This window comes from Vidua macroura, chromosome 9, assembly GCF_024509145.1.
Source record: "Vidua macroura isolate BioBank_ID:100142 chromosome 9, ASM2450914v1, whole genome shotgun sequence".
NCBI classification, from domain to species: Eukaryota; Metazoa; Chordata; class Aves; order Passeriformes; family Viduidae; genus Vidua; species Vidua macroura.
Window position 1 is genome coordinate 5100300 of NC_071579.1, and position 27814 is coordinate 5128113.

A 27814-nucleotide genomic window follows, 5' to 3' on the forward strand; every position below is an offset into this window, starting at 1 on the left:
AGTCTGTGCCATTTCACTGCTAATGTTGCAAAAATCTTTCAAGACTGTGGACATGGGTCCTTGAGAATTCAGCCAGTTGAAATAAACTCACATCCATTTTCAAGCAATTTTGTTATAAGGACACATTATAAAGAAAATGCTTATTTAATAATGATGTCCAGTTTTAGTTAGATTCTGACATTACAATCTCTCTGAAAAATCTCCCTTTGAAAACACTACCAAAAACTCCAAACTAGACATGTATTTTCAGTAGTCAGTAAGCTTACAGAAACATTTCAGTTACAAGTCCTCTTCCCTACTTCTTAGCCAAGATAGAAAGAAAAAAAATACCACTTGCTTAAAGTAAATTCATGTAATTTTGCCAAAATACATTTTACTCAATTTTATCAGACATCACATAAACATTCAAAACTATTTTGCTGAGTAAAAAGGTTGCTTTCCTCCAAGAAAATTTTTCAGGTGCATGCCAAAAAACAGTCAATGATTCACAAAGCAATTATAAGGGGAGTACAAGAATCTATATAAAAACAAACAATGATCTTGGAAACTGATGCCAGCTTTCTTGACAATAGTTGTGAAATTGTGGTGGAGATTATTTGGTTCCTTTTGGTAACACAAGACTCCAATTTTCCTTTCACCTTGTTTGTGGTACTCCCCATTTCCATATGCAAGTGCATACCACACACAGCTGCTATCAAAACTCATCTGTAAATATGTAAATAAACAAAACATCTTTGGTAGTCCAGAGATTTGTGGAAGGAGCCAACTACAGTCAGGACTTTGTGGCTCTCATCCCTATTGACTTTGTAGTGTTCTAATTTCAGCCCAAGCCTCTTCCTTAACAAGCAGATGACAAATGGAAAATTGCATTCACTTCAAACTAAGAGGCATCAGCAGATGAGGTCAATCTCCATTGCTTGGCTGATGCACACACTCAGCTCACAAGCTGTTCATTTCTAGAGGGAAGAAGCTTTGATGGGCAGGAGGGACCCCCACCTATGCCAGAATATAGTCCAAGAGACAAAGGGAACAACTTTATTCCACTGCTGCTGTGTCAGACTGCCCCTCAGTACACACACAAGTACCTGTCAAAGAAAAGAACATTTCCCACCAGCCTTGCCAAGCCAGTTTAATGTGCTAAGAGTGTCTATTCTTGCTAAAATTTGAAAAGAAAAGCTTCCTTGTCTAGATGTGATGGAAGAGAACATGGAAAAAATCAGCTTTGGCTATGGTATATGCAAGTTCATGCTCTATTTTGGTATGCCAAGTTCAGGACTTTACATTTTATTCACACTAAACCGGAGTGTATGAAACCAACATATAGAACAAGAATCTGTTGGATGACAGCTGTTAAAAGAAAAACTCACATTTTAGTGCATTTAAAGTAAAAATTGAGTACACAGTTACCCAGTAACTGAGGTTTCCAATCCTTACCTCTGAAGCAGTAGCTGCAATGCTAACACCACTGGACTGTCCGTTCATTAGCTCCATACTGCCCACACCATTAATCTTCAGCCCTACATTTACAGCGGCAGGATCATCTCCAAGGCAACCCAATAACCATTCCTACAAAGAGCAAAAAGGTATCAGAAACCACTTTCTGCAGGGGTTTTAATCGAGATTCAGTGCCTAAAATCCTTAACAAAAATAAAGGACTTCCAAAATGGCTACACCTCTCTGAGGTCCAGACTTTAGATTCTAACCCATATTTTAAAATTACCTACTTAAAACCAGCATAAACAACTGAAGGTTCCATTAAGATCCATCAGTTACTGGCATTATTGACTTACTTTCTTTTCCCCTATTGTTTTCTCTATGCCAGGAATCAATATGTAAACATATGCAGTAGCCCTAACAAATTGAAGTCTGCAACATCAGTTCACATACTATGCTTTTCCTTTTATTACCCACTTTAAAAAGTATATTCCAGTATATATGTTAACTCTATTAGGTAGCTTTAAGGTATTACCCAATCCCTTCCTATCTTACAGGATTCTTCGCCAGCTTCAAGCAAAAATTATAACATTGAAAGCCATTAAAAGTACAAATGGAATGTATACTTTTCTCCGCAAATGATCCAAACTATTTCTTAGTAAACAAACTTCAAACAGAAAAACACACAAAGGAAAACTCCACACACTGACTTTTAATGCATCCTTGCAGGAATACTATGACTTTTATTTCTGCAGAGAAAAGGCTGCAAAGAAATTGAAGCCTTTGGCATTCACTACAAAAACAGTAAGACTACCCAACCACAGTGTTACAGAGTAAAAATTGGTTTGTGCTTAAATTAATGAGCTATTAGTGCCCTCTAGTGTGAAAACTATTATAAATCAGCTTCCATGGATCTATGTCTATAGCACATGTGACTTCTTACAAACTTGTTGCTGTTTATTAAATTCACTTTTGGTTTGTAGTTTAATTCAGAGCTATTGCATGGTCTGAAAACAAATGGAGAGTGGCAGGTAACTGGGTAATTCCACATGACAAAACAGTTTTACAGCAGCTCATACTTCATGCCTCTAAGGAATGAAATAAAATAATCTGAAAAGCTGTATCTCCAAGGGACCTAAACCAAGTATGTGAGACAAACCTGGAAGGCAGGAAACTGCAATATTTAAATAAGAAAATATTCTTTAAAAAGGCAATATTTAAGCAATAAAATATCCTCAAATTTTAAAGTTATCACCATAAGAATGCAATACAGAAAGGAAAGCAATGATAGGGCACAATGTGGCAAATGTCAGTCAAACACTACAGCTTCCAGGTATTTCTAAGTATTACCAGTCCCATCTGAGCTGTTTCTGCAGTTCAGGACAGCCACCCACATTCTACCCTTTGTTGTTTTGGAAAAACTGACAGAACTGTCTCATTCACAAGACAAAGGATGCTACATCTCGCTTTAATGTTACACTCCCAGTCCATGTGCTTTAATTAACACTGATTCCTCCACTGAAAATGCATTCATCTGCACTTAAGCTTTAAGTTACAGACAATATAAAGGAAAAAAATCTCATCTCTGGCTTCTGAGTGTCACTGCTGTCCTGTCCTTCCCCATCTCAATTACCCTTCAGATGGTCTTGTGGAATATTGCCAAATGCACAGCTCCCCAATGCCTCTCTCCTGCAGCTTTTTCATTTACTGAAGGGAAAAGCACAGAAATAAAACTCTGACACGTTACAAGTTTCATTTATGTAGTGACAGTAGAGGACAGAGGCATCAAATCTTCAACACCAGTTTCAGGCCCCCCACATGCGCAAAATTTATCCCAAAGTAATCTCATCTGCTAAAAAAACCCTACCCTTTAAAATTTTGGGGATTTTTTTAACCACTGTATTTTTAAGGAAAGTTGACACTTTGGCTTTGTCTAATACAGTTATGGAGAGTATGACAAAATTGTGTAATCTCAAATTAAGGTTATACATTTGACCCTTGGCTCACATCAGCTTCAATTGTTCCCCTTCCCCATATTAATGGGAGGCAAAAAGGGAAAGAATTAGGGATGTCCTTCTCTGCAAGGAAAAATAAAAACCTGAGCTCTGGGGGCTTTTTTTGTGGCGGTATTTGGATGGTGCTAATTAAAAGAAATTACAGCTGTCACAGAAGCCTATGGAGTTGGCAGCTCAGCCTCACATCAACAAGAGCAAACTAATTTCTCTATCAGAAAATGCTGAAGCCCAATTTCCTCAATGACTCCTCTCACATAACCCACAGCCACTCACAGGAACTTCCTCCCCATATTTCCTGACAGACTTTCCACCTCACAGGACCTGCCTGGAAGGGACAGCAGTGCTGCACACTGATCCAGGTTTTCTTTTTCTACCTGGTTATTGTGGTAGGAGTTGAGAAAACTCTGTCTCTTAGTTAGGTGTGGGCCATCATGCTGAGAAGTGACTTCTATGAGGCGCACAAACATTGGTTTTTTCAATTTATTTTCTTTTAATAAGCAGAAAATCACTTAGGAAAAAACCCTCCTTGCAAAGGAAATTGAGTTTACAAAATATAACATCTGCCGTCAAGCTGTATCCTAACAAAGCTGTCCACATAATGATAACTTTGTGTCCATTGCTACATTACAAGTGTATGCCTGAATACATTTATAGTTTTTCACACTTTGTGGATACACTAAGCAGCTGAATTAGTACTGAACTGCTATAGATATGTATTTATCAACTTTAAAGTTCCAGAATTTGCAACCTTCACAATGTTCTCATGTCTAGCAGCTTTCAAAAGTACATCACTACTCCCCTAACAGGAACAGCAACAGTTTTGGTCAATGTCCCACTTGAGACAAATATTGAAAAAATCCTCACACTGGAGTAACTAAATCATTTGCTTCCTATACTATCCTTCTACTCAACACCAAAATAATCTGTGAACAGCAATATCAGAAATTGATCAAGAGCAGAGAAGTGAACAGCAGCACAGCTGGGTCTGTGGAATGACTATCACTACACTGCAACAGTGAGTCACAGTGTTCACTGCCTACCTTATATATCCAATTACCAAAACTGAATTACACTGAGTAACTTGAACTTCCAGTCAGTTTCTCCTCTCCAATTCAATAAATGTCGTTGTGCTCAGAAATGAATTACATGTGGAACTGAGAGTGTTTCCTATGATGCATAAAACACCTAAGCATTTATGCCAGCCTGAAGCCTTGATACACTGTGTGGCATCTTCCTACAATGCCATTCATACTGTACAGTAGAAAGCAAACTAAAACTACTGATACAAATATTCATCACACCCAAACAATAAAAATATCTCGACTATTGTTGTGGTTTAGCCCCAACCAGCAATTCAGCCCCATGCAGCCACTCACTCACTCCCCCACAGTGGATGGGGGAAAGAATCAGCAGAATAGAAGTGAAAAATCTCATGGGTTGAGATGGAGACAACTCAGTAGGGAAAGCAAAACTATGTGCTCAAGCAAAGCAAGGAATTCATTCACTGCTTCCCAGGAGCAGGCAGGTGTTCAGCCAGCCCCAGGAAAGCAGGGCTCCATCCTGTGTAACAGTGACTTGGAAAGGCAAAAGCCACTCCAAATGTCGTCCCTTCCACCTTCTTCCTCCAGATTTATAATATTATATATATGGCCTAGAATAACCCTATTGGGGTCAGCTGTCCCGGCTATACCCTCTCCCAATTTGTTGTGCACCCCAGCCTCTTTGCTGGTGGGATGAGGAGCAGAAAAGGCCTTGACTCTGTCTAAGTCCTGCTCAGAGTAACCAAAATATTACTGTGGTATCAACACTGTTCTCAACACAAATCCAAAACACAGCCCCACACCAGATACGGTGGAGAAAATGAACTTTATCCCAGCCAAAGCCAGCAGAACTAAGCAGGGTCTGTTGCCTTCAGTGAGTTTTTCTGCAAATTCACACAAGGCTGTGCTGCTGATCATTCCCATACAGCGACTGACCTGCAGATCCCCCCCAAGGGGAGGGCAGCTCGGGGAGGATGAGCAGCGGCAGCAGCAGGGTGTGCCCGAGCACAGCTGCTGCAGAGCTGGCCTGATCTCAGCACAAAGGGGAGCAAAGAGTGCCCTTTGCTTCAGATAAACAGCTCTGTCAGACCCTACCGACTGCATCCCAGCTGAGGGAATCAACTGGTGCTGGAAATGCTTCTCCCCGAGCTCTTCGTTACAAGTGACTGTCTCCGGGGTTAGCTACAGCACGGGGTAGCTGAGACGTGGCTCTACAAAACCACAGAGCCAAGGGATTTCAGAGAGCTTCAGCTGGCTTCAACCCACGTGTTCCTTCCTGGTGTCACCAGCATCGTGACAATGAGCACACTCCAGAGCACCTGCAGAGATTCACCAGTATTGTGCTGAAACTGTATACTGCAATTGCTGGAGTTTGCCAAGTTGAACTTGCATTTGTATCGTGATTTCAGTGTATTTTGTATTGTACACACTGCTAAATCAGAAATCCTCTGTAACATCAGCTATATTCAAATGGTTAATCTAGCATTAAGCATTACACCCTCCATATGTGGAATATCTGAAAGAACCTGAGCAGAGAGTACTGGTCTCTCACAGACATCTAACACAACACTTACGCCTGACTCCCTTCCACAGCAGATGTTCTTGGCTCAGTTTGAGTCAAACTCTGTCCCAAAAATACTGTATAAACAGCATTTTAAAACACAACCCTAAAATTACATTTGAAACTTCCTGCCCAGAACAGTACAAAAACTTTGAGGAAACAGTGAAGTTTTAGGAATAGCTCAAGAGTCAAGATGACCAATATCCTCTTTGTTGTTATTCATAATGTCAGTACAAAGTGTCATTTGTTTTGACCACAGATCTCCATTAAGAAAACAAAAGTGCCTTGCATGGATCATCATTAACTATAAATGCAGAACCACTACCAAAGACTTTGGGGACCAAAAAAATCTGTTCCAGACACAATGAACCTGAGGTTCCTCATCCTGTGGAAACTAGAGTGCAGGAAAACTATAGTTTAAAAGGTAAAAGCTGAGACAACTGCTAAGAGCCAACACAACCTACAACAAAATAAACAAAGAAACCAAACACACTAAAAAAAAAAGAGCAAAGCACACACACTCCACACCTAAAGGAGAAGACCCAATGAACTGAACGTAAGAGGCCCACAATGAAGCAGAGAGTCATCAGGGAAGATGCAAAGAACAACAAAGAAAAAACAAACTGCACCTTCCAAATTATATCCTTTAGTTTCACATTCCAGCCACCAAAGCAGAAACCCACCCAGGTTACTGCACTGTACAAATAAAGACAGTATGTAAATATCCTTAAATAAGAGAAATTAAAATCACCTAGGGCCACACTTTAATTCCATTTTCAGTAAGCATGATGATATTAAGATAGTAAAACTGATAAAAATAGTAACTTCCACAAAAGACATGAAATAAAAGCTCAAACAACTTAATACTACTGCATTCCCTGAAGGAAATTTATCACTAAAAATAATAAAATCCCAGACCTAAAATCTCACACACTATGAAATCTCCAGATGTGTAAATCTTGGCAAAGCAGTGCCTAATTTACCACTAGTGCAGACTGAGATAAAAGAGAGAAGAAGACACACGTTGGGTAGAGACATGACAAAAACAGATAGGGGAGCATAATATTAAAAAAACAGATTACTAAGAGTTATTAAATATGCAAAACCACTACAAATATTAGGGAAAAAACATTCAGAAATACAGGAAAGCAATGTAATATAGGAGAAATAAAACTATCTGATGAACAGAAGAATGAAAAAAAAAAGTCAATCATTAAAGGACTCTTGTAGCTGACTCCTGTAAATATTCTGCTGTGAATTTCAGCTGGAAATGATGCCACTAAAGCTGTAAGAATGAAGTAGCCACATGAGACCCAGGGATTTGCATTATTTATGAACCAATACTACCTGCAAAACATTGAAAAAGAGACACTGATGCTGTACTCTCTGCAGTTCTGGTCACCTTGTTTCCAAAAAACTTTTTCCATGAAATGCACAGAAGGGCTTGCAGGTATTCTGAAGAGAGTGAAACTTCTTTCCTAAGTGGAACCCAGGAGAGCTCAGCTTGCTTATGGTACCAAACTGAGATCTGCATGAGGACACACCTGCTATACATTTAACTATCAGGAAGATAAACCAGAAGTATATAATGCAGATAAACCAGAAGAAGAAAAAGCAAATTTATGCTCAAAATCTGAGTAACAGCTATTAGGTTTTTGAATAATTTTCAGACACCACCACTAATAGCAAATATCTCACAGCTGCTTAAGTTCATGCTGGACTCCTTCCTGATGGAAATAGTGCCACACCGTGCTGCAGGAGCAGCGCAGCTGACCCACTGACACAGACTCCTGCTGGAAACTCAAAGCACTTCTGTGCTCACACAGCTCACTTCTGTCACACATACATTCTTTTCCCAAGCATCTGTTGCACAACAGTCACAGCAGTACCAGCTGGTTAAGCTCCAAGACAGATGAAATTAGAATCCACGGAATAGCAAAGGGAACAAAAAATTCTTTCATTAGGTTTGACACTGGCGTTTAAAATAAAAAAAGGAGCTTCATTTAAATGTGTTCATTTAAATTTAGATTCTCTTTTTCTACCTTAGAAAAGGCATTACCTGTCAATTAGGTAAAATTATTATTCTTTAAGAAGACAGTATTCAGAGAACACTTTCACTATAATTTGTTCTGTATAAATCCTATTGCTGCTTTTATGCACCTAATTCCCCATCTTTGGAAATGAAAGGAGGCTGGGGGAGAAATAAAGAAAGAGAGAGAGATAACAGCAAGGCTCTGTCTCATTCGTATCTTTGTTTTCAGCTATCTAGGCCTCTTCTCCATGGTTCTCCAGTACCCACACTCTCCTTTTAATCTCAAGAACTGGTACAACTTGTAGCTCCCATGTCCTAGCATGAGATAAAGAAAGAAAAACCAAAACTGAAAGCCAGAATATCCTTCTCCAGGCCTCAAGTTACTAATTTACCAAATCCTATTACAGAATTCAAACCATTACCTGAGTCTTTCATCAACTTGTAAAAACAATCAAGAGGTTCAGCTAAAAATGGAAATTTTTCCAGGTTAGTTACACACAAATAGGAAGGAGATCCTTACCGCTCTGACTTCCACCACTCAAAAGCAGGTTTCCTCAATGGATCAACTCAGGGCCAAGACTTAAATGGGAGATATTCTAGCAGAAGGCAACAAATTTGAGCATGAGAACTGGTACACAGCTGCAAGCAGTGGCAGATCCAGGCCCTCACAAAGGCACGAATCAAGCAGAAGGAAAAGGATCACTGCAGGCAACAAATGGAGTAAGCCAAAAATGTGAACATGTGTACAAGCTATTTAGGTTTAGCCTGAGGTTGTGAGAGGTTGGCTTTCTGCTACCAAAAGGCCTCTCCAGCAGTGTCTGAGTGTTAAAACACAAAATGTAGGCACACTAAGACAATAACTGCACAAAACCTGAAGAACTTTCTGCTCACAATCTGCTTACAAATCATCAGGTCCCTGGTGCTTCTTCCTTCAGAGGTCACCAAGAAGCCTCTGTTTGTAGTTTTTGAGAAGAGTGCATAGAACAAAGCTTTATTCCTTTGGATCTGCCTATTACTTTGCAATTGCTACCAGAGGAATGAAACTCTGAATTTATGAGACATAGTTTGGTTTCCCTCCCATATGCCAAAAGAGCAAGCAGTAGGAACTATTTTAGCACAGAAAGTACATCAAAAATGAAAGGTTCTACCTTCCTCATCTCCCTCCCACAACTAAAGCCAGCCCAAAGTTTAACCCCTTTGAGCAAAATTTCTTTTCATCCTGAAGAAGAAATCCAGATTTGCTCAGTGAGGAACCAGAGGAGGATCCCTCCTTGCCCCAAAGACACAACAGGAGAAAACATAGCCTAGAGACATTTCTGAAGGAAATAATTATTTTCAAGAATAAGAAGTAAAAAGACTGCAAAGAAAATAAATAGGATTTAAACTAGAAACAAATATTTTTAATTAATTAGGCAGTTCTATAAGATGATAATCTTTCCCCAATTGGTTTTTCAAGACCTCCACCACTTAGCTATACAGTTGTCAGTTTTGTTTGCAAACAAGAGGAGCAGCAAATTATTAATGTCCCCTTGATTAACTGATGCTCAGTTTGCAAAGTGCTGCTCTGGCTAAGAAGTGCAGGTACGAAATCAGTGGAATTAATAAAAGAAGAACACATTGTGGACACCATTCTGAACAGGGAAACCATAGTTAAGAGCATGCAACAGTGGAGCACTGAATGCTGCTAACATGAACTTCAGGATACAAAAACTCTTTTCAGAAGTAGTTAGATCCAGTTTTGCTTTGTTTGAGGATAATACAAGCAACACATGAATAGGGAAGAATTATTAAGACTGAGCATCAGCAAAAATATCACATCTTACAGTGAAAAGTCTCTAGAACTGCCTTCTATATTCCTAGCTTTTTTATTATTATTTTCAATAAGGCAGCACAAAAAATTTCAGGAGAAGGCAGACTTGAAGAAAATCATTGTAATGATCTGCAAATGGATCCATGCAGGTGGCATGCCTTCTCTCAGAACAGAAAGTGCTTCACAGGAAAAAGATTCAGGGAAAATACTTAAATACAATTTTATGTGCAATGGCACACTTGTAAGTTCTGAGACAGAAATGACAACTGACAGCCTGAGTTTTGTTACTGCAAACAGACCACAGGAACTCTGACACCATAAATCACCAGCCTCACATGCCAAAAGCACATGTAAAAGAAAAACTGACAAAAAACTAAGCCTGAGGATCCACACTGAATTTCCTGTGTAAACCTACACATCATACAGGGAGGTAAAGAAAAATCAAATTTCCATGCCTACTCCTGGAGGCATTAAGTGCTAGGGTCAAAATTGCAAACAGCCAAACCAAACCATTCTAGGACAGATTCTTAACAAGGGAGAAATAAGAAAGTCCCAACTGCTGCTGAGTAACAGCCTCCAAAACCACAGAATTAAAGACTTGGTACATCCACCAGCCTTGGCTGCACCCTTGCTTTGTATAGTAAGGCAAAAAAGATTGACATTTAAGGAAAAGAAGTCAAAACTCCTCCCCTGCTGAACACCTGATTTTTTTCACTCAGAAGAAAATACTGTTGAGAGAACATTTTACTGTATTTCCTTATTAAGCCACTAATAAACACTAAGGACCTTTCTCAAAGAGGACACACAATATCATAGTCTGGTTTGAAATTCAGCTTTCCGAGAGATGAGTACAGCCTTTATCAGTAAAACCTGGGATAGCAACATTTCAGCAATGTTCTCTATAATTATTATTTTCTGAGCATCATGCATTGATATGCACCGTTGCTATAGAAATGGTGCTAACAGGAAAAAAATCTATCAGCCTATGAATTGCCTGTTTGGTATGATGACTACTGGGGGAAACTACAATAGACATTTGGGGAAGAGAGCTGCATCTTCTGCCTGTGTCACCATCCCTGTATTCATTTATGGAAGTGTGTCAAGCCCAGGGTAGACAACTTCAACAAGCAAACAACACACAAACCAGTTTCTTATCAATCTGAGCATCCCACTCACCTCCCCCCCTTTGGAATGGCCTCATAAAATCAGCCAACTCAGGAGAGAACAGATAAAGACCCAAATACCCATCATTTAATGTTAAATACCTTTCTCTACCCAAGATCAGACAGCAACCGGTGACCAAAGCATCTGCCTTAAAACATGACAGAAACCAAGTTCCATAGAAACCAAGTTAATTCAAATACAGGACTCCAACAGTCAGATGGCCTGACCATTTATCAGTGACCCACCCCAAGTGCCTGAAACTGTTGGCCAAGAATATGTTTGCTTCAACTGAAATAATTCAGAGTGAATGTTTTCATGAAGGAGAACACTGTATTTTTAAGACAGTATCAGATTTTTTTTCTTGTTATCAAAATAGAAACTTATAGTAGACCACAGGGCAATGGTGTCTCTTCAGACACTCGAGGTAGACAGGAATTTATTTGAAGGCCTGAAATTCTGCTAAACTCATTTATTGTTTGTTCACTAACAACAGCAGTCCAGTCACCAGAAAAATCTCAATGTGATTTCAGGTAAATGGGCAGTATAAATGAGAGCCCTGCTGGAGCCACTTCTAAGCCATCTATCTACATTATTGAGGAAAGGATCTGCCCTAGAGAGGAAATGACATAAATACATACAGAACTTGTGTAACTGATGTAGAATACAATGCTTTCCAGAAGACATCAAAAAGACACAGATGTAGCAGCACAAGCATTAATTTGAAGAGCATAGCTGGCAAAGAGTAAGAACCAGCTATACAAAATCATTTGTATACCTCTAAGGGCAGTAAAAGCAAGCCTTAAATTCTTGTTACAAAACCAAGAGAAAGACACTGCAAGGGTGAGATTAATGACATGCCTTCTATACAGACTGTCAAGAAGGATTTTTAAGATTATTCCAGCACTATGAATTCAGCACAGTATGCTCACAAGTGATATCCTACCCAATTACTTGGATATTTGAGCTATTCAGTGGATGACTGGATAATTATCACTCAAACATATCCTTAAGCTTATGAAACACGGCTGTGTCCATTTCTGCCAAATCGATGAAAGCAGACATTAAAGATTGATTTAAGTGCAGATATGTGCAAGCTGGAAACTTGGGTCCAAGAGTAATGACAGAAGTATTCTGTACACAATATAGTTGTGATAGATTTGAAGGAAAATGGTGTTTTGAATGTAAACTACTGGTTTACAGCAGATAACACTTTCCTTTTAAGGAAACCATGACATTTAACATTTCATTTAACTAAAAAGAGAATTATATTCAACTTTTTGTTAATCTTTTAACTGCTAAAAAGTAAATCTAGAATGCTATAATGCAAGAAAGTGCATGGCATGACAGGGCAAGCTACCATAAGTAGGGATATAAAACCCCTTGTCATGGGACCACAAAGTGATGGTAACTTTATCTTTAAAAAGCTTACAGATTAGAACCTTCCAAAAGAATCCCCTATCTGCTACTTCACTAATACTAATAGCCAAAACATCTGATCTTAGCAAAATGTTTGGAAAACGCTTTGCTTTCCTTTCCAGGCTCACCAAAATCATCACAGCAATAAAGCAGCACAGAGCTCAGGGAAACCACAATTAGAAGAATTAAAGCAAAGATCCTCAGATCCTAAGACATCTACCAGGTAAGGATTCCTGTACCCTGGCAACTTCTGGCAGGAATCCTGCAGGAATTCTGTCCCAAAATTTTGCACATTTTTCCCCCTTCTGCAGAGAGGACATCTTTTGGTCCAGAATAACCAACAACACTGGCTTTTTCTAAAGCAACAGACATTGGTCATTCTGGACAAACCAATGGAAGCTAATTCTTCACCTCATCTAAATGAAAATACAATACTTCTTTGAGTCCCTGCCATGCCCTGTGTTGCTGCCTTAAACCAAAAATCCAGTCACATAAACATGTAGCTTAGCTAAGACAAGCATTTTTGCTCTTATGCAAAATTCACCTTGAATAGGAGCAAAAAACATGAAAGAAATGCCCATGACTAACACAGAGAACTGAAAGGGTCTGAGCAATTGTTTCTAAGTATTTGGAATTAGTAGCCCAAGTTACAGTTTGGACAAGGATTTGATACTGCTTTGTTATTAAACTGTCCTTGTTCTGGAGGTACAAGGAAATCTGTCAGCATTAGAGGGATGAGTGGATGCTGCACATGAAAGAGGGAGCAGCCTTGCCTGAGCAACAAAAAAGCCCCAGTGAAGAGAAAGCTGTGCTGGGAAACAAACTCAGCTGGGAGAGCTCAACAGGGAACCCAATTAAATATGTGTGTGTATGTGTGTGTGTGTGTGTGTGTATGTATAAACTAAACTAATTAAGAGCTTTCAATATTATCTCAAAGTCAAGATCATCCATGTCATCAAACTAAAAAAACAAAGCAAAACACAAATTAGTAATGCATTTCCCCATTCTATACCAGCAGGAAGCAAGTTGCCTCTTACCCTGCTGAAAGAATGGCTGAAAAAGTCAATACCTCAGCTGCCCTTTAAAAACACTTTAATCTTTCAATTTCATGTTCAGCTTGCCAAGTAGGGGAGGTTCATGCTGGTCCTGCTGTTATTTAAACATAAAAGAGAACCAGCCGCATCATAAATAGGGTATTATTAACTTACTGTTGAAATACCCTGAAGTCACCAGCCACAACATGGTTAGTGTGTTTTGGCAGGTGATACTTTTGAAACAGCTTTATCACTTAAAAGCAAAGCTATTTTAATGACCTATACGAATTTATCTTTCACTACCTCCGAGGCAGCCAACAAAAACTACCTAAGCAAAAATAGGCATCACAACTACTAATTTAAATGCAATATTCATATAGGGATTTATAGGGTCTTTCTGACAGAAGAATCTAGTTTGTTCACAAACAACAGAGCAGGGTTTTCCAGGATAATTGTGTGTAGCTAATAAACACCATTAATCTGACAGAGCTGGCAAACATCAGACAGCAGGGCTGCTCTACCAGAGACTGCTGCAGAAACCAGCCCCCTCACTGACAAATGAAGCCAATTCAACATCAGATCACCCTGGGACCCAAGCAAATGCTCAACCCAGTCCCAAAAGCCCCACACCCAAAAGAGAATACAATTCCCAAGTGGCATCTCCAACCTAGGCAAGACTCCTTTACCTCCTCCATGATATGTTCTCTGATTTTAAGTATTGTTACATTAAGAACCATCAGCCTCCTCATCATCAGAGAAGATGCTGATTATGAATTCCAAAAGACAGCAATTTTTTTCCTGTAAGCAAAGCACTTCTACCAACTTTAGGAGAATCAGAAATACAGAAAAAGCAACAAAGAAACAGTGATCAGCGAGTCTAATGATAAGATCATAGAAACACACCCTACTGCCCTGGGGAAAAAAAGATATCCAATTCCATTAACAGGCTAGAATGTAATAGGGAAAGATGACACCAGAGAAAGAGAAAAGCAACAAAAACTTCAGTTGCTGAAGTCCATCACTTCTCCTCATCTTCCCTCTCTCACTTCAAGTAAAGTCAAGAAGATATCCACGACATTCAGTACCAGATATAGAAATCCAACACCTGAAAGCAGCAAAGAACTCTGGAAAATCCCAAGGCAGCAAGGGAAACCTGTCTTTTCCTGGTCCCTGGAGAGATCTCACCTCTGTCCATGTCCTTTAACTCCATTACTGCCTGATTCTGTTTTCCATTTAAGATTATTGCCTCATAAAAAGAGACGAAGAAAAAGTAAGTAAAATAATTTCCTAACTCAGGAAAATAAGAGCTACCTTTAAAAAAAACCCAGGTACAGCTGAAATAAAGGTTTAAACTCTTCTACAATACACCTTTGTTTACAAATGAGGGATTTAACAGAAGTTTTGTGGGTGCAATAACTTAGCAAGACATCTTATGTTTGTCTGATAAATAATGCAAGGAGCTATCTTCCCTTTTCAGCAGTATCACTTAACAAATGCCGACCAGATTTCTATGTCTGTCTATCTAACAGTGCAACACAAATACAACACACCTCTGAATTGTATCAATGTATACAACAATCTGCACAACAGATTTCACATCTTCCAAACCTACCCTTCATAAAAGACTTTGACCTCAACAATGCCCTTTCAATTAATGTCTTTACTGTCTTATAAGTGGTACAATTCAGATCAAGAATTATTCTTCAACAAAACTACATCAGCCTCAAATCAATAGCGCATGTTGTCAACTCCTTTTAGTCTAAACATACTTAAAAGTTCATACTTGTTTTACACACTTGCTAAGTTTTGCTATAAGCCTTGACATAATGTCACCTTAAATACTTTAAAACTTTCCATTGTACACACAAAAAAATAATATAGCAATGTGCAACAACACATACACGGCTATTTCTTTCCCCTCTCCCTCCCAGTCATATGGCATTCATGACCAAAATCAGAATTAAATTAAATTAAAACAGTTCCAACTGCTGGTCTTGAGCAGTTTTAGACCTCTCTTCTTAACAAACCCGTGTCCCTGAATACCAGCTTATACACACCGATAGAAATACCTCTTTGAAGATAAATTAAATTGCCTTATCTGAAACATGAACTACGTCCTAAATGAAGAAGCCTTCCCACCAAGACAGCTTCAGAAAAGAGTCAAGATTGACTTTTCAGAAGTATTAAAGGCAAGTCACAGCATGAAATACAGTTCAAGTTCTGTCATCACATAGACCCTATCCACATTTTAAAAAACGCCAGCGAGTTAATTAAGTACAAGGGCAAGTCATTACATGCAGGCACAGAGGAAGCTGCTCACAAGCAGGTCCTAGAGCACTCCATCTGCTTACCTGCCATTCCTCAAAGGTAAAGAAATACTGTACCTCAAAAGTAGCTTTTTTTGCTTCATATTGCTTTAATGTGCCTTCAGCTTTATAAAACACTGTACCTCTGGCACCCATCTCCAGTGAAAATTTACCAAGCTTACCTTTTTGTTTCATCTCCTGACTACAATTTGGATAACATAATTTTCCTCTCCAAATTTCTTTGAAATTATTCCAGGTGGACACTCAGCCGCTTTAATAGATACTGGCAGTAGAACTGAACAACCTCCACACATAAAATCATATTTTGCCAGCATACCTACAGGTACCCAAGGGTATGAAAGATAATCAAAGAATCACAGTTTCACACTGTGATTAGATTTGGTACTGCTACCTTCCTTTGTCCAATGCAACACAATATGTACTTGTTTAAAGCATCATTAAAAACTTAGCAAGGCTAAGAATACCAAAATCTATTATCAAGGCTATGAATACCAAAATCTATTATCAAAGAGCTACATGGCAAAGTCTGTTCAAAATAAATCCAGAATAGGCCCAGCCTAGGAGGGAAAAGATCCCCAAAGGAGGACTGTAAGAAATTATGTATCATCAACAGAGCAACCAACCAGCAATGGGTGATGAGCAAAGCCTTTTTCAAACACAAAGTAGCAAAAACATTTCTACCACAGAGGGACATTTGCAATTATATAAAGAACACAGGAAACAGTTTCCTAAGAAACTACACACCTGACACCATCAGTGAATGACATATTAAAAGATAATAATAATAAAGCCTTATAGCCAGGTAATGTTTAACTTCATCTTATCTTGAGGCAGACCTGTAAGGGCCAGGTTTTACCCACCCTAACAAATGCCTCAAGTTTCAGGCTGCTCACTGTCTACCACACTCATGTCTCTCAGAAGCAGAGGGTCCGTAATGCAGCTAAGCAGAAATTTTGCTAATACTTCAGTAATTTTGCACTCTGAGCTCCAGAAAATACTTGAAAATCACTTCAACTGCATGGAAGGACTAAAGTCAATAGATTCTACTCTTACACATTACTCTTTTCCAAAATGCCTGTTGGCATATTTCTGTAAAAGTCTGATCAGTAATTGTATCAAAATTATTTAGAGGTACCTACCAGACAAGCCTGATGACTAATGCCTAAACAAACTGGTCAGTCTAAAAGTACATGACTAATATTCTAAAAATACACGAGATAGCTGCCCCTTCTCAGGTAGACTTACCAATAAAGCACATGGGGAAAGTGGCTGTTGGCAGAGTGGTCTGGACCTGCCAGCAACAGCAGCACTGTTCAGGTGCCCTTTAACCACACAGGGAAAGTTAATTACATGACAGTGGGAGAGGGAGTACAACAATTATGAGTCATCCACATAACCATGTGCTTTATCAATACACTTCATAATACTGAAGTTACTAGTTAGTGACAGCACAAAACAGTGATGCAGTAATGGGAAAGTGAGCAGCTTGAATCTTTGGACCTTTTTACTGATCTGACACTTAGAATTTATGTGCATTTTGAAATCCACAATGAACACGTAAGAAACTATGCAATGCTACCAGCATTCTAACACCTCAGTCTGCTAACTGCAGATGCTTGTGGAATTCCCAAAATACTTTACAGACTTCTCGACGTGATCAGCTATATTACGAAGTTTCCACCAACACCATCATCACTGCCAACTCACTTCAATAGCCTACTGTAAAAGATGCAACAATAGTAGAGTTCAGCTCTATCCAAAAGGGGTTTTCAGAAGTGCCACAGGGATCCTAAAGTGCCTCAAGTTTTTCGGCATAAAATCTGAAAAAGTTTCAACTTTACTCCAAGCATCCAGACTTGCACACCCAGCTAGGGAGTCAAGATAACCACTCCACAAGCTCAGCTAATTAACAATTGTCATTTGATCCACTTTTGATTTCAGCTGGTTTATGGGAACTTGATTTTATACTTGCCAGTAGCCTCCCCAATAATGCTTTTTCATGTTCCTTTCTCTGCCACAACATTATCCCAAGATTTTGTATAGCTGAAGTGAACAGTTTGGGGGACCTATCAAACTGAAAAACAAGGCAAGGACTGGGGGGATAGCTCAATTTCTTAGCTGGGTAAGTTCCCTGATGCAGTTCTCTCTACTGCATTATCTATTTCTGCCAATACAGGGTGAGAAGTGAGCAGTCAATAAATAAGCTGTCTCACTGCACATGGGGTCACAACCTAATTCAATTACAAACCAACTTAGATTAGTTACAGCTGTGGAGGACCCCAAAGTTCTCAAGCAAGCAACAGAAATTCAGAGCAATTAGAAGATTACACAAACAACCTAGCAATAAAACAAGTGGACTAGAAACAACCATTCACAGAGTTTATAGATTTGAGTTTTACACAGAACTCACAAGTCTATCTGTGCTTACACACCTCCTCAGACAAATTCATATATAAAGCTAATAAAGAAAAACAGTAATTTGAGATGAGACTTTCAGCTTTTCACTGGAGGCTTCTGCCTGCCTACACATTAATCTGAAAATGATGTACCACAGCAGAAAATGTGTTTTGTACTAGTCCTGCTTACTCACTTATTAGTCTGAGTCCAGTCACTCTGTGACATTATACCACTAATTCTAAATCTAAATGAAAATATACTAGAGTCTAGACAATTACCCAAACCCTGGGCACATTAATAATGTGATAAAAGCAATCCAATTTACAAACTGCATTAAGATCACTTTTTTCAGGATCTCTGCCAGTTTTATCTAGCCATTATTATCTAAGAAATACACCTTCAACTTCTGAAAAAGATCAATATCCTTCTTCTCCAGCACGATCACTCTGAGCCCATTTCAATGAGAGCAGATTACACAGTCTCCAAGCTACCCCTTAATGAATAATGAGGGAGGCACAAATCAAACAACTTTTAATGCCACACTACTACAGCAATGGTCAGAGCATGGACAGCCAGACCTAGGTCACTTCAGACTTAATTGATTGCTGCCAATAGCACAGCTCCATTAAAGAGGAAAAGAGGTGACACATACATATCCCAAAGCCTAAGTGCTACTGAGGCAGTTCCAAAGCCAGAAAAGCCTTCTGCACCACATTCTGCATCCAAATCACTTTAAAATGAAATTACAGCATGAGATCCAGGGTAACTCAAGCTTCTCCTCTGCAAACCCTGTTATCCATTTCTTCTCTGAGCACTTTAGCCCTCAGACAGCTGGTGGACACACAGGACAAGCAGTGTAAGTCAAGAGATTCATGAGCTCCAAGAAATTAATAAATTGGGCCAACCACTTTTTGGCGGAAGAGCTCATAGCAAGCTCCACAATCAAATTCCCTCGCTGGCAGTTCTGCTTATGCCTTGGGCATGCTGTTTTCAACTCCTTAACTCTCCCAGGCTTATTACAATTCCTTACTTGCACTAGGAAGTACATTACTATCTAAAACCCACGGGAGGAGGGGCAAAGATGACTTCCAGTCAAGCTTCCCAGGTCTAATCAGCTGAGGAGGGGGTCTCAGTCTTCCAGTTAAAGACTTAAAAACATCTGATTTTACTGCTTCAATATGATTGCTAAGAACAAGTAATAAACGTGAGTCACCAGAGGGCACTAATGCTTCTACCAAATGGCAAATGCAGCCCTTCAATTAGGAAGGCTGATAATTACATCCACATCATCATGTATATTTTATCTGGATTGAACTTAGCCAGCTTGTTCTAATCCATGTTCAAATCTCAACTACATACTGATGAGGCACTGAGGTACATTAACTGTTGTGGTCACACTTGAAATACATGGGAGAGACTCACAGTCTCCTTAGTCAGACCAGGGAAAATAGGGCAGGCACACGTTCCCACGCCATCCCAAGCTTCTCTTGCCTACAGAATGTAAGTGTATGTTTAAAAACAAATTAAATTCTGAAACAGGCATGGAGAACAGGCCACAAATCCTGCATCTCAAAGAAACAGAATAAATAACTATTCTTAGGAGTTTGAATCAAGATCTATCCTATCATAGGGGACCACAAGCAACATCAGCCTGCAGAAGAGAAAAGGGAAAGGCTACCCCTTGACCATAGATGTATTGGTCTCTCAAGTCTGGCATGAAATCACCTGCCATGTTACAGCCTTAATTTTTAACAAAGGAGGCTGCTCTTTACCACTGAGAAATAGGCAGGTTTTTAAAACACAAATATGAGGGAGGGGCTGATAAGAGAGTTTCTTGATATTCTGACCAAACAGCTCTAGAGCTTCTCAGTGCCAGCAGCACAGCCAGGGAGTTTCTAGGGCAGGAAACCTTGACTTGATGCAGTTGATACAAAGAGCCAAAACACACCTAAACAGTGCAGACCTATAGAAATAAGGGCAAAGCCTCCAGGCCCTGCAAGGTACACAGCTGCTTCTTTTCCCAATTTTACCTAAACTGTCATTCTTGTAAGTCAGGACTGTAGAACAACAAAGCCATGGGAAGAGAAAGGGAATCCTATCCTTATGGAAAAGTACACCTTGCCATCCAGGTGTTGTCTGTGCTGAGTTACTGACATGTAAAAAGTTACAGTGCCAATAAGGCTGGGGTAGGAAGCACTCCGTGGGGATCTCCGTGGGTTCAAGGAAGACACCACTTGTGCCACATGACAGTCTACAACTCATCTAGAAGCCCCTGGGGAGTTCTGAAAACACCAGCTGAGAGTGTACTAGAGCAGCACACCTCAGAGCAGCGAGTCCAAGAGAGTAAAGATCAATCTTATATGCAGGTCAGTAACACTGCATTTTAAAATACTTCATAGTGACTCACTAGACTTCCCAATGTTTTATATGCTGTACTATAAGATTTACCAAACAGGTCCCTTTTGAGACAAACTCTCCTATAAACTGAAACACAGACTAGGAACAGCCTCCCTCGGCCACAAGCCGCTTCAATGCCCATCATTTATGCCATTCTTACTCCTGAGTCACAGCCAGCAGCTCCAGTGTTCACAACACACCACAATGCATGATACACCCTCCCTCTTTAGGACTTTGGGCCACCCTCTCCCTGTTCCCCACCTTCTCCTGACAGTTCCTCCTGACTGCAGAGCCAGCACTGGGAGCCCTTCCACACTTCACCCTCCATTGCTCAAGCTCCCATCTCGGATGGCCCCATCCTGCTGGGCAGAAGCCCAGGTGGGACCAGCTTGCCCACAGCTAGGACTCCAATGCCATTCTCCCTAGAATCCTACAAGGCTTTTATGGATCTCTGTGAAGCAAAAAGAGTTGCAGTCACACATCCACACATTCCAGGGGACTGAGCACAAAGAGAATCTACTTAAAACGCCCAACTGCAACATTAAGACACACTCACTTCAGCAGTCTTTTAAGGTGATTAATTCATAAACAGACCAAGCATGAAGCCCACAAAGCTTCTGTTCATGCAGTAAATATGACACATACACTTATATTAAAAGATGATTCCTACTGCAGAAGTTCCAGGTATTTAAATGCAAAGATTTTTAACAGAAATCTTTCATTATTTTGAAAACACATTTCTAAGTCTGTTTTCTAACAAGAACTATAAACCAATACTTAGAAGATAAATACATCATGCCATTGGTGGCTTATACTTTGAAGAAATGCAACCAATTACACTCTCCACCCCTAAAGGATATTTTCAATTCAGCTTTAGTTATTGAATGAAAGGAGCAGCTCAAATGACTCAGCTTCAAGCAAATATAAAGGAAAAGATTAACCCCTAATCTCAATGCAAAAAAAAATAGTGGAATAAACTGATTAAGACGGAGGTGTGACTTGTCAATTCAAATCTTTTAATATTCAAACACATCAAGCAGAACATTAGTACACTATGACAGCATTACTTTTCTGTACAAATGTAATTTTGTCAATTTCAGTCAATTTCAAAAATTAAAGTTTCAAAAAATCACAGTCATTCAAAAATCACAGTCAATTTCAAAAATCAAAGTTTACACAAGTGGTTGAAGTTAAAGGTAGCCCTGTATCTTCATTCTTGTTCCTTAGTGCTGAGCAGCAGAAAGATCAATAAAACAATTAAACACTGCCATTTTTAATCTACACTCACAAGGCAAGATAGAAGTGTAAAAAGGAAAAGACCTCTCCAAAATTCTGCAGGAAAACCCCCACATTTCTACAGGGAAAAAAAAAAAAACCCAAAACCCAAACAAAACCCACTGCTGAGTAAACAGGATAACCTCATAAAGGGAGTTTTCTTGGGGGGGGCGGGGAGTGTTGTCTCCACTGGACTGAGTTAAACATTTCATATTAAAATGCAGCAAAATACATTACAAGGTAGAATATTTCACAAGGGGGCTCCCAGACACCAAGGGACTGCTGTACATCCTCCACATTAATTCACAAATGCTTGTCCCCCATCTCAGCCAAGCCACACTAGCATCGCAGCGCAGAACACACCCCCAGCTGTGCTGGGAGAAATATTTAATTCCAGGCTAGCCGAAGTGCTCTTTTACATGCAGCCCAAACTCCAAATACAGATGTCACCAGAGGGCACCCTCTCAATTCCAGTGACCCAGCTTTAGTCAACTTCCAAGCAGGACTGCAGACAACCCATGAGCAGGGATATGCAGAGGCTGTGGAAAGCAGGTATATTTCTGTTTCTGCAAGGAATTTCCTTTAAAAAAAAAGCCTGCCATCGAAATTAAAAAAAAAAAAACACCAAAAAAAAGGAATTTACTTATGTAGTCCAGAAACGTAAAATATTTTCCAGAGTAATCAGAGACATGGCTAGAAAAAAATCATTATCAACTTCTGTACAACATTATGTTGTGCCACTTGATGATGCCAACTCAGTCCAGCTGTTTTGGTACCCATGTGGATCATATCAGCTCCCAAAAGCAGGGTCCAAGGCAGTACAGCTCATGCAGAGGTGTCTATGGAAATCCTTTGGCTCTGCTACCACATACTACATCTTACAACAATACAAAAAAAAAAAATGCATGAGTAGTTCTCAAGCTTGGTCCATGTATTATTTTTAATGCCCTGTTGAGAGTTAATAATGTTTTAAAACGAACACCTGATAAGTTGAAGTTCATTAAATAAAATTATGCACAACCAGTAAAACATGCAATAGGTCTATATACCAAAAAGGGTCTCAAACCACCAGTTGGCATGAACAGAATGTTATAACCATTTTGTTTAGAAATAAACACCACCATAGTACAACTAAAATGAAGTCAGCTGCAGAAGCAAACAGTGATAAGAGAAAAATAGAAAACAATCATTGTGCATCCCATATTTTCCAATCCTGAGAAAACCTAAAAAGCTGTAGGCCTATCAAACATTTGATTGCCTGATTATCTACCGATCCCATTTGAAAAGAAATAGTCTCCACCTCTTCTAGCTATCTGTGATTGCAAAGCTCTTTAATTCAGCAGAGGCACAGAAGGAGACGTGCAATAAGACCTGTGCAAAAGCACCTTTTTTCAGTAGAGGGATCTCTCCAGTAGTATCAGTACAGGAAACCTGCAAATAGGGATACACATCCACGGAATTTCACCAGGCCTGCAACTACTATTAAACCCACAGGGCAAGTTACTCCAAAATATTACCTGTCATTACCACTCATCGTGTTTTGAAATATAGCTACAGAACTGCCTTTCCAGCATCTGCTGCCAGGAAAGAAACAATGCTAAACATGCCTCATGTCTAATAAACAGCATCTATTTGTCCATCCTCTAAAGCAGATTTCCGTCTAGTGGAAGGTAACATGCTCTGAGATTACCCTGCTTTACACGTAAGTGGTGCGACGTGGTGTTCATCCCCTGCTTACAGCCACTGTCCATGCTGTTTCTCGTGTCCCCATCCCTGTGCGCTGCCCTGCCCCTCGTGCCCCGGTCGCTGGGCCCATCCCTCGGGCAGGACCGATGGATAGCGGTATCTCTTCGCCACAGCCCCCGCTCCGCCCCGGCCGCCCTCCGGCCCCCGCGGTGCTCCACGCGCGGACGCGGCTCTGCCCGTCCCCACGCACCAAAACCCCCGTCCCCGAGGGCTCCACAGACAGCAGCGGTGGGCTGTCCACCTTATAACCCACTCTTCAGCCCCGCACGCAGGCACCGGGGGGGGGAACATCTCTCCCCAAGCCCCGCAACCCTCCGTCCCGCAGCCAGGCTGGTGCCTCACCGGGGAGAGGGGGCTCTGCTCCTCGCCACCCCCGTTCGAGGAGGAGGAGGAAGAAGAAGAAGAAGAAGAAGAAGAAGAAGAGGAGGAGGAGGAGGAGGAGGAGAGGGCGGCAGGTGGGCGGCGGAGCCCCGGGGGACCGAGACCCTCCCCGGATCTGGGAGGGGACGGAGCGCCTCCAATCCCCGGCCGGCAAGAGCCCTGCAAGGCCCGCCGTGCGAGCCGGGGTGAAGCCTCCTTTCTTCTCTCCTCCTCCTCTGAGGAGCCGGACAATGAGCCCCACGGAGGCGGGCGCCGGCTCCCTCCTCCTCCTTCTCCCCGCCGCGACAGCGCAGCTCACCTGCGAGAGGGGGGATGGATGACGGCGGGGCGGCCGCTCGGAGGTGCTGGCGGAGGGGCTGCGGTGTCTGCGCGGGTTCCTGCGCGCCCCTGGCTCCGCAGGCGCGGGGCGGCCGCGGCCACTCTGCCCCACACACTCACTCACTCACTCACTCACACACACACACACACACACACACACACACACACACACACACACACGGCGTGGGGGGGCAGGCGGGGGGGGGGGGGGCGTCCGCCCCGCCCGCGCATGCGTGGACAGCCCCCCCCCCCGACCCGCCTCCTCCCGGCGCCGCGCGCGGGCTGCGCACGCGCCGCCTCAGTGCCGCCCCGGCCGCCCCCAGGCGGCGCTGAGGGCGGGGAGCCCTGCGCTCGCTCCCGCACGGGAGCAGAGGGGTTGGGCTAGAGCAGCGGGGCCACCGCGGCAAGCAGACCAAGGGCTCTCGATGCCACATCCCGAAACACCTGCAGGGACTGTGACTCCGCCGCCTCCCTAGGCAGCCTCATTACAGAATCCTAGTATTGTTTGGGTTGGAAGGAACCTCTGGGCACTATCCAGTCCAACGGAGCAGGTGACACAGGAACGCATCCAGACGGGTTTGGAATGGCTCCTTAGAGGGAGACTGCACGCCCTCCCTGGACAGCTGTGCCAGTGGTCTGCCACCCTCACTGCAAAGTTCATTTAACATTTACATCGTCACCCTTTCTGTGAAGGAACTCTTGCTGCTGTCCAAGCTAAACCTCTCCTGGTGCAGCTCAGGACCATTCCCCCTTGTGCTGTCCCTTGTGCCCTGGGAGCAGAGCCCGACCCCACCTGGCCCCACCTTCCTTGTCAGGGCGCTGTGGAGAGCGAGAAGGTCCCTCCTGAAACTCCTGTAATCCAGGCTGAGCTCTCAGTGAGGCGTCGCTTCCTAACGAGCCAAAAGGCAACAGGGGCAAGGAAAGGAACTGGCCCCAAAATAAAAACTATTATATTGCTAAGAACCCTATCCTGAAGGGAGGCAGTGCAATGACTTTTATGATTTCCTTCTCTGCTCCCACAGTCTTTAGGGAATAATCAGTTTATGGGGGGGAAAAAAATCAGTTTATGGGGGTAAAGCAAGGCCTTCAAGGTGTTTGCACCATTTCTGGAGTGAAAGCCCTCAGAAAACCACAAGGTTTTGCAAGAGTTGCTCTACAGTCACCAGAGTTGGCAGTGCTACCCTTGTGGGGACAGGAGTTGGCATCGCCACCTTCCCATCCACAGCCCCAGCCAGGCAGGCTGTGGCCCCAGTGAGTTATTGCAATAATTAATAGCTACCATTTATACGTATTCTGAATGCTTTGAAAGCAATGCCTAATCTCATTAAATTGTGAATTGACTTGTTTTCATCCTGTCGAGGAGTTAAGACAGTCACTGTTTCCTTCACATCTATGGGAGATGGAGTTGGTAATTTGTTCCTGTACTGGAACTGCTGCCATTGGATCTATGGCTGCCTGCTATGGGTTTTAATGAAATACAGAGCCACCTGCTATGCAGAATGATTGATTTTTATTAGACTTGCAGACTGGTGAGAATACAGGTACTATGATCCAGATTAAGCAAGTCCAGCAGGCTGGAAAGAGGGTACCAGCTTTTAAATCTGTGGCAGGGGAATAAGGCAGGCAGGATTTGTGAAACTACAGGTACAAGTTTGACAAGGAACAAAGAAAAGCATTACTTTTAGGTACAGTGCCATTTCCCCAATTCTAATAAAGTTTTGTGCCTAGAAAGATAGCACTGTTTCCCCTTGGTTTTTTTGTTTTTGTTTTTTTTTTTTTTTTGTTTGTTTTTTGTTTTTTTTTTGGTTTGTTTTTTTTTTTTGGGTTTTTTTGGGTTTTTTTGGTTTTTTTTGTTTTGGTTTTTTTTTTTGCCACGGTAATCTAGTACAGTCTCAAATTCATTCTGAACCAGAATAAATAAAAGGAAAATGAAATGCCAAATGCCATCCTGCTGCAAGGTTTTCAACAGGTGAGTCAGTGGATGCAAAGAATGCTTCACCAGATTTGGAAACACAAAAATTTGTAATATAGAAATAAGAAAATATTACAAAGTCATGGAATTGTTAAGGTTGAAAAAGAGCTCTAAAATAATCGAGGAATAAGAGAAAAGAAAAAGTAGTAAAAACACCTCAGAAGGGGAAAGCAATGGGATATTTTTTGTAAGCTATTCTCCTTCACAAAAGCAGGAGAAAAACTACTTTATCTTGTAAAACAAGCTTGGGAGTGTATATATGGATTAGGTGACAAATTTTCAAAGATATTTTACAATCCTCTCACTACATGCTTCCAGAAAAACTGCCTAATGGGTTATGAGGAAAAAAGCAATGTCATATACCCAAAACTAACGGAGATTAAACAGGAGAATGTGTAGTCATTCATAATCGTGGTGAAAATCCAGAAGAGTAAGGTGGTTTTAATTTTGTTGTGAATACCCTTAAAATAATCTAGAAAAAAAGTGGTACAGAAGGAGACAACATTTGCAGGAGGCACGACATTACTCCAAATTTTGGGGCAGATGGTGAAGATACTTGGAGTGACCCAGCTGTGTAGGAAGAAAATACAGTGGCATTCAATAGTGATAAATAATCATCAGTACAATGCAGTGGATACTGGAGGAAAGAATTCTGAGTGGGCATCACAGAGGGGTCTAAACCAAAGGAAATTGTTTAAGAAATGCTCAGGCATCCTAGGCAGTGCTTCAGTAGAAATCTCTCCTCAGTTTATGAACACAGTCATGCACACAACACATAAGAGAGAAAATGAGAAAACAAGAAAATGTTGTCTGTCTTGCCATCATTTAATATTAAAAAGTTTTGGAGAATGAGCAAGGAGGAGAATGTACATTAGACTGTGAAACTGAAATGCTCAATTCCACTCAAGTTTTATACCAGAGCCCCACATTTAGCTGCTTTTCACCTACAATTCCAAATCTTTTCCAAGAAACCACCTTCCAATACTCACTTGCCAACTCTATACACATAGCCGAAGTTCCTTATTATTTTATAGGTACAGATCTTCCCCATTTTCCTAAATATTCCATTTAAAATACATTATTAGTTGAATGTTGCAGCTGTGCTGTTGGATATTCAAATCACAAGAAGCAGTGAGAAGAGGAAATGACTAGATGAAAATATGTGGCAAAATAGTCAGTTATAATGAAGAAAGCTGCTGTCAAAAATAACAGGAAACCACTGTCCCTTGTGACTGGCAGCTTGTGAGGGAATGGGTGCAGAGGGCCAAACCTGAACCAACACAGTCATGGGAATTGCTGTGAATGAACACAGCTGAAAATCTTACAGCCCACAGGACAGCACACTTGCCATCGCCAACATTCACCCGAGAAAGCAAATTTGGGAATGGTATTTGTCTGGCCAGCTTGCACTATTCTTCTGAATAATTATTTACTATGGATCTCAGAGGTTCTTTTTTTGGACATAAGTATCCTAGATTTTAGGAATGATTATTTT

At 41.1% G+C, this 27814-nt stretch overlaps 1 protein-coding gene across 3 annotated transcripts in view; it reads right to left on the reverse strand.

Moving 5' to 3' along the window:
* The window catches only part of RALGPS2 (Ral GEF with PH domain and SH3 binding motif 2), a 114322-nt gene extending 89792 nt beyond the window's left edge, over positions 1-24530 (reverse strand). For all 3 annotated transcript variants that reach the window (XM_053984665.1, XM_053984666.1, XM_053984667.1), the window contains exons 1-2: positions 24328-24530; positions 1435-1566 (exon numbers count right to left, since the gene is read on the reverse strand). In XM_053984665.1, coding sequence (XP_053840640.1) covers positions 1435-1491 — 57 coding nt within the window. In that variant the 5' untranslated portion in view covers positions 1492-1566; positions 24328-24530. The remainder of the gene's footprint in view (positions 1-1434; positions 1567-24327) is intronic.
* Positions 24531-27814: the final 3284 nt, after the last annotated feature.